The following is an 8,170-nucleotide window of genomic DNA, read 5'->3' as shown; positions in this document are numbered from 1 at the left end:
TGCTCATGCTGTCTCTCTCTGATTCTCAAAAATAAATAAACACTGAAGGTGTCTTGATGTCTAAAATGAGTCCTTGTAAACAGCATATAGATGGATCTTGTTTTCTTTTCCATTCTGTTACCTTATGTCTTTGATTGCAGCATTTAGTCCGTTGACATTTAGAATGAGTCCTAAAAGACATGAGCTTATTGCCATTGTGTTGTTATGGAGTTGAAGTTTCCAGTAGTATTCTCTGGTCCTTTCTAGTCTTTGTTGCTTTAGATCTTTTTTGGTTTTTTTTTGTCTTTTTTCCTCCCAGGGAGTTCCCCTTAAAATTTCTTGCAGGGCTGGGTTAGTGTTCACTAACTCCATCAGGTTTGTTTGGGAAACTTTTTATCTCTCCTTCTATTTTCAATGACAACCTTGCTGGATAACAAATTCTTGATGCATACTTTCTGATCCAACACGTGAACATATCTTGCCACTTCTTTCTGGCCTGCCAAGTTTCTGCAGATAGGTCTGCTGTGAACATGATCTGTCTTCCTTTGTAGATTAAGGGTTTTTTTTTTTCCCCCTTGCTGCTTTCATGACTCTTTCCTTGCCTGAGTATTTTGTGAATTTGAACATGATATGTCTTTTTGATGCTTGGTTTTTCTTGACCCTAATGGCAGTTTTCTGGGCTTTCTGGATTTTGAGGTCTACTTTTCCACTATTATTTGCTCACATGACCCTTCTACCCCTTTTTCTCTCTCTTCACCTTTGGGACCCCTATGATTTGGATATTATTCCCTTTTAATGAGTCGCTGAGTTCTCTCATTCTTATATCATGCTCTTTTGCCTTAGTTTTCCTGTTTTTCTCAACTTTATTATTCTCCATAATTTTGTCCTCTATATCATTGACTTGCTGCTCTGCTTCATCCATCCTTGCCACTATGGCACCATTTGACATTGAATGTCAGTTATAACTTTTTTAATTTTACTCTGACAAGAGTTTACTTCTTTTATTGCCACAGAAAGCGATTGTGTGTGTGTGTTTGTGTGTGTGTGTTTTAAGCTGAGTAGTATTCTTAATATTGTGATTCTAAATTCTCTTTCTGACATCTTGCTTATAACTGAGTTGATTAAGTCTCTGGTTGTTACTTCTTCCTCTTCTTTCTTTTTGGGTGAATTCTTTCGTCTCATCATTTTGAAGGATGAAAAAGAATTAATAAAGTAAAAGAAATAAAGCAAAATTTAAAACAACACAAAAATATCAAATAAAGAATGCTGGATTGTAGGTGTGTTTTGGTCTGGTTGTTGAAAGAAGCTTGATAGAATAGAGAACAAAGGAAATAAAACAAGTGAAAAAAGGGGGACAAAAAGAAAAACATTTGAAATTTAAAATAACAAATACAATAAGGTAGAATAAAATGAAATGATGAAAGTGAAATAGGATTTAAAAATTTACAAAAAAGTAAAAAGTAAAGTAGAAACCGTAAAGAGAAATCTTTTTATAAGAATGGAAAATAAATATGTTTTTCTCTTTGTCTTTTCAAGAATGAGAAAAGAGAAGAAAAAGAAAAAAAAATTGAATAGATGGACCAGTGAACAGAATGAAATATCGTTGAAAGAAATCCAGTTTCCCCCAGGAGTCAAACTATCAAGCACTTTATGGGTGTAAACTAAGCAGGCAGACACTTATGGCATTCCTCTAGAGCACCATTGGCCCACTTGGAAGGACCTTGGTGTAATGGCTTGATCCTCCACAAGATGGTGCTTCTTAGTGTGCTAGAGTGGAAGGTTGTGGTGAGCATGGGTGTGTATTCACATGCTCAGGAGGGCTGAAAATGGAAACACTAAGCTACCCAGTCTCTAGTATCAGAACTCTGTGAACTCCCCCACCAGCAATCAAGCACTCCTCCTTTGTCTCAGGCTTCTGTCCACTCCCCGCAACTACACTGCCTGTGACCAAGACATCAGTCCACCAGGCAGCACCTTCCCCCCACATTTTATCTCAGATGGGACTGTGTATCCAACCCCTCACTTCTGAGGGCCTCACAGCTATGGCCCACTGAGATGCTTTGGGGGAGGGTCTCAAGAGCAATGGCCGGTGCCTCCCTGCCCCCAGTAAGGTTCACATGACTGTGACGTTCCAGATGCCCAGAGAGTGAAGCCTGGTTCCAGCCTGTGCTAGAAAATTTCATGCAATTGTGTAGCAGCAGTGATTCAGGGATTATGAATTATGGTAAATCACAACACAGATATGGCACCAGGCTTCACCCTTAACATCCTCGCCGCAACCCCAGTGAACGTGGCTGTTATCCAGGGTCTGCTGGGACCATTGCCTGTGGGGAGGCCACCCAGCGTTTACCAAATGTTATCCTGGAAGGGAAACTTCCTCTCCCCTAGCACCCCCTCGGACCTCACTGTCTGCTGCTGGGGAATTCACCTTTCCAAACAGAGCTTCACCGGGTATTGAGCTGTGGAGTTTCAGCTTCTGCCCACCCCTGTTTATGGAGACTTAATTAAACCCTCTCTTTTCTAAGTTCTCTTCCTCCCTTTCTTGTGGGTGTTTCTGCTTTTTTTCTTCTTCCCTAGCCTCTTTTAGGGGGAGTGCATTTCCTGTACTCTCACCCTGTCTCTGTCCTCTGTCCACAAGCAAAAACAGCTCCCTACTATCCACAGCTTCTCTCTCCCCCAGTTTACCTCTCTGCACCATGTACCTGATGAGTTCTGTGCCTGAAGTTGCAGATTGTTGTGTTAATCCTCAAATCTCTTCTCTAGGTGTGCAGGTGGTTTTGTGTTGATCTAGCTGCATTTCAGGGACGAGAAAGGGAAAAAAAGACTTCCCTGCTGCTCCACCATCTTGGCCCCTCCAGTGGTGTCTACCATCACTTTCTAAATGAAACTAAATCTTGTTGAGGCCCAGTGTTCATACAAATTATAATGTAACCTTTCTTATGTAAAAAGGTGTTAAAACTGAAATGTTGTATAGACACAATGGATGTGAACTGTGTGTCTAAATCACCTTTTGCCAATTTCCAAACCAAAGGAAAAGATGAAGGAAAGTATCCTACTAGAAAAAGGATATAGACGTGGTCAAGTTATAAAGTGGCCAAGAGACTTGTGAAAAAAATCCTTAAGTAAATCACTGTAGAGATATGTCTGTCCCTCACCCCAGACTTCACATGTCTGTGTGTGTGTGTGTGTGTGTGTGTGCACGCGCGTGCACGGGCATGTGTGTGTGTGTGTGTGTGTGTGTGTGTGTGTGTGTTTGAGTGCTGGAGTGCTACTCTGAGAACATAGCATGGGACCCTCCATATGGGTACTCACAGAAGAATGAGATAAGAAAAGTCAAGGAAGGAAGAGAGACTGGTTGGTATCAGGTGAGGGTGACTGGTTGACGTTAGCCTATGTTAGAAGTTTTCCATATAAATATAACTCTTTGGGAGCAGATATGCCTGGATGTTTCCTCACACACTCCCACAGAGAAGCCATAAGGAGAACTTCTAGGGACTAGCTCAAAAGAGATCACTGGGAAGGGTACAGAATTTGGAAGGAAACCACTGGCTTTCTGAGGGCTAACAAGGGGTCATCAGTGATCATAAGAAACAGAAATCTTCTTCCCACACCCAGGATACTATAATTAGAGAGCCTACAAAAATCCCCCAAAAGGAAGGCAAAGAAAAATCTTTCACCATTTGCCAGAAGCAGACATGGTGAGTGAGTTTGTTAAGGTTCCAGGTCACGTAAGACTTTTTAGTCCCCTGACCACTTCTTCCACCGTTATGAACTGACTTTATCTAAAATCTAAGGGAAGCTGGGGTCTAAATGATCTAAGCATGAGAAGAAAATTCCCACAGCTTTCTGAATATTAATGAATATTTTCTTTCTCCCACTATATTAAATTTTAAAAATCAAAAAATGATAAGAATTAAACATTTATTTTTATTATGTCTTGGTCACTTAAGAATCGAGTACTCTAAATATAACCTTCACATGACCAGATTCAAACGCTTCAGAAATGAAACTGCAAGACACAAAACTAGGAAGATCAGGAGTCTTCACTTAGAACATAAAACATAATTGCCTCTTGTAATATGGCACTGAGAGCTCTGACATATGTTCTCGTTGGGATTTAACTATTTATTTGCCACCTCTTTCTATGTAGGAGTCTTGGGCATCTTAGATGAGACATGATAACATTTGGTCTTCAGTTGCTAGAAATGATCTCATACTTGGGAAGGTCATTGGATTCTTTTCTCATTAGCCTGTATCACTTAAAGTAATTTTTCTTGGTGCAAATTTGAAGGTAACTATACGTTCAGATATTGAAACAGCATCACATGACAGTACTTAATTATGGGATTATGATGTAGTGGAGGCGGACTTGGTGGTGGTTATGGTGGTAGGGTGTTTATTACAGATATCAATTAGTTTAACTTCAAAAATTAAAATACATATTTAAACATTCCTCTACAAAACCAGAAGACCATAAACAAAAAGCAGTAATGTGGACCTTCAATCATAGGATCTCCCAAAGAATAGGAAATTTGAATTTTCAGACACCATTGGGAACCATAAATAAATAAATAAATAAATAAAGGGTCTTCCCGATATGCAAATAAATGGAAGAGCCAAGGAAGTCAAGCTAATCTAGGTCAATTTTATAGAGATACACAGGAACTGCATTTGTTTCCCTGCAAACGTTGAGATACACAATGAGTGATTCTCCAATAAAAAAGGCAAAGCTTCTTCTATCCCACCTGGATACAGTTAGCACTTTCCTTTCACCTTTGCTTTCTCTACACTGTACATTGTTTTCTAGCGCCCTTCTACCCCTTAACCTTCTGCATATTCCTGCTGCCAAACCCCCTCACTGGCCCTGATCTGTGACGATGAAAGAGAAGGGCCCTGCCAAAAAGCAGTTCCTGGCTGATACCTCCCATCACTTCCAAGTGTAAAACTCTCCTCCCACCATTCACTGAACACTGAGAGTGTTTTCCAGAGAAAGTCCGGGTTTTCACTCAGGTTTGCAGCTCTTCGTGGATTTTGAGGGTCCATCCATGTCCCAGTGAGTCAGCCTCAGGCACAGATTCCAAAACATAATTTTCTCAGAACATCTTCTCCAACTCCCAGGTTGTCAAGACCACGACCTTCATTTCTAAGTTCTGGTTCCATAGGGATTAGCTCTACATCCAAGTTCTTAAAAACTAGAATAAAATCTGTAGAGAATTAGTGTGCGCACACACACACACACACACACAATCATTCTGTCAATAGTCAGTATATTTTTTTCTGAAGACAAATCGTACAGGAAGAGAAATTATCATGTGAATATAGCCAGCTGTCAAAACAATTCAACTGAGAGCCAGCCGAGGTTGTTCACAATGTTTATGGATTTTAAGTAATCCAATTCTTTTTTTTTTAACGTTTATTTAATTTTGAGACAGAGAGAGACAGAGCATGAATGGGGGAGGGGCAGAGAGGGAGGGAGACACAGAATCGGAAACAGGCTCAAGGCTCTGAGCCATCAGCCCAGAGCCTGACACGGGGCTCGAACTCACGGACCGTGAAATTGTGACCTGAGCTGAAATCGGACGCTTAACCGACTGAGCCACCCTGGCGCCCCTAGGTAATCTTATTCTAATGCCATCTTATCTGAATAAGTTGTGTATATATGTGTATTTATTCATAATAATTCAATTAAATATATAAAATATTAGTGAAATTAAAATTTCCCAGTGGATTTTTCCCACAATGAGAATATTTCATCTTGCCTGTCCATGAAGGAAAACCAAGCTGTTAAGGAAAAATACATTGAAATACCTGAATATCCTGTATCCAAAGAGTCATGCTTTGCTACACCATAATTTCTTCATGGCTTTTTTCACTTCCATATTCCTCAGAGTATAGATCAGAGGGTTGAGCAGGGGCGTCCCAATTGTATAAAACACAGCCACTATTTTGTCTATTGGAAATGTAGCTGGGGGGCGTGTGTATATGAATATGCATGGACCAAAAAATAAGACAACCACAATAAAGTGGGAGGTGCAGGTGGAAAGGGCTTTTCGCCTTCCTTCAGCACTGTGGTTTCGCAGAGAGTACAAGATGACAACATAGGAGATAAGCAGGATTATGAAACTCACCGTGCATATGGCCCCACTGTTGGAAACAACTAGCAAATTTATCACATAAGTGTCCACGCAGGCAAGTTTCAACAAGGGCTGCAAGTCACAGAAATAGTGGTCAATCACGTTGGGGCCACAGAAAGGCAATCTCAAAGTCAGGAAAATTTGTGCCGAAGAGTGGATACATGATCCCACCCAGGCTAAAATCACCAAAACACTGCACACGTGCCGGCTCATGATGGTAGTGTATCGCAAGGGTTTACAAATGGCTACATAGCGATCAAAAGCCATGAGGATGAGCACCAAGATTTCCATGCACCCAAAGAAATGGAGTGTAAAGACCTGAATCATGCACTCATTGTAGGAAATGGTCTTCTTCTGAGCAAGGGCATCCACAATCAATCTGGGGGCTGTGGTTGTAGAGAAGCAGGTGTCAGCAAAAGACAGATAGAACAGGAAGAAGTACATGGGACTCCCAAGGGTCCTGCTTGTTTTAATAGTCACTACAATGAGAAAGTTCCCCAACAGTGTCGCAAGGTAAAAGATCAAGAAGACCCCGAATACTGCCTTCTGCTTTACTGGATCCTGTGTCAGCCCAAGGAGAATGAATTCAGTCACACTGCTATTCATCATAATACTACTGGCTGAAAGTAAGGTGCAGTTGAGGACAAGGGCTGAATCTGCAAAGAGAAGAAAAGAAGTGACAGCTTGGGAAGATCGGTGGGCTGAACTTTGAATGCCTTGCTTTTGCTCCATGTTATGTTACCTCTGACTGCCTTCAGTCCTCTATGACTCTTGGTAAATATGCAGATGCCCAAGCCTCTCCCAGATCTATCTGTTGATTCAGAAGATAACTGAATTGGATCAACAAAGCCTTCGCATCTGGGGAGATAAAATTAAATGTCCTTTAAAAATTATGATTTCTACCAAGATTGAAAACTGCAGAACTTCACTTCTCCTTTGGCAAGTGCCTTAACTATCTCAAAATTTAGCTTTCAAGTGAAAAACGGAGTGCAAATATTTGCCTTACCTGATCCTGAGTTTTCTTAAGAATTAAGATTGTTTATGCACACAGATACACACATATATCTCATGTGTTATGCGTTTTATCTATATGCTTTGACATATAAAAAAGACTATTCCACTAAGATTAAGCACTCATATTGTCGGAGAGTCCCTCTGGAAGAAAATACTCTCAGTTCGGTTCACTTATTTTTGGGTCTCTGACCCCTTCATCTCTGAACCCATCAGTTTCTTGGATGCAATATGCTTTATGTAAATCTATTTTGACCGTCTTTTACTTACGCCTTTCCTGTTCAATGTCCACTTCCCTGATATCATTATATAACAAAGGTCAAGGCAACTTTGAGGTTGGAATAATTAAGAAAAACTGTTTACCCTCTTGACTGTACTCTGGGACTAAACTCAGAATATTCAGCATCTCTACCTCTGAATTCAACATGCTATAAAATTCCTAATGATGCCTATAATCTAAATAGTTTTGTAACCAAGAGATATTCATTTTACCCTGATTTCACCAGCATACTTCTAAAAACTTCATCTGAAACATATCCCATAATTCTAACATACTATGTTATGATTATTCTACATCAAGTTTTTGTTCATAACATATTGAGTTTGTCATTGAAATCTTCATATAATATCATTTTGTGTCCTGATTTTGACTTGGAATTATTATAGCTCTTCTTCCCATGTTATCATACTTATCATTAGTTTCACTGTTAATTTAATTATGTGACATTGTATTAAGTGTCTTAAATGGAATCTCTTTGACTATTTGTCCTTTGAGATATTTATATTGCTTCCAATTTGACTCACATAAATAGCAACTTAGAGTAGTTTCCCAAGTAATATGCTGCTGTCCCAAATGCTAGAGATTATCATTGCTGTGGATAATTACTAAAAATATTTTTCAATATGGTGTGTCCATTTATTAACTATATTTATGATGAACTAATTCATGTTTATCATTAATATTTCAAAGTATCATTAATATTTCAAATATTTCAAAGAAAAATGAAAGAAAATTTAAAGCTGTCTCCAAATTATTGAATTTATAA

The 8,170-nt window shown here is 39.4% G+C and overlaps 1 protein-coding gene across 1 annotated transcript; it reads right to left on the bottom strand.

Moving 5' to 3' along the window:
• Nucleotides 1–5,810: 5,810 nt before the first annotated feature.
• LOC124505500 (olfactory receptor 4C11-like) lies at nt 5,811–6,722 on the bottom strand. The gene has a single exon (XM_047071464.1). It carries the CDS (start codon nt 6,720–6,722, stop codon nt 5,811–5,813), a length of 912 nt encoding a protein of 303 aa, XP_046927420.1.
• Nucleotides 6,723–8,170: the final 1,448 nt, after the last annotated feature.

This window comes from Lynx rufus, unplaced genomic scaffold, assembly GCF_022079265.1.
Source record: "Lynx rufus isolate CCGP_SWC_20201006 ecotype Redwood Valley unplaced genomic scaffold, mLynRuf1.p SCAF_9, whole genome shotgun sequence".
NCBI classification, from domain to species: domain Eukaryota; kingdom Metazoa; phylum Chordata; class Mammalia; order Carnivora; family Felidae; genus Lynx; species Lynx rufus.
This window is presented reverse-complemented; position numbering and strand designations above follow the sequence as displayed.

Bases quoted from the DNA above. Each gene is read 5' to 3' on its own strand.
- LOC124505500 (XM_047071464.1), bottom strand. From the start codon at position 6,722: ATGATGAATAGCAGTGTGACTGAATTCATTCTCCTTGGGCTGACACAG.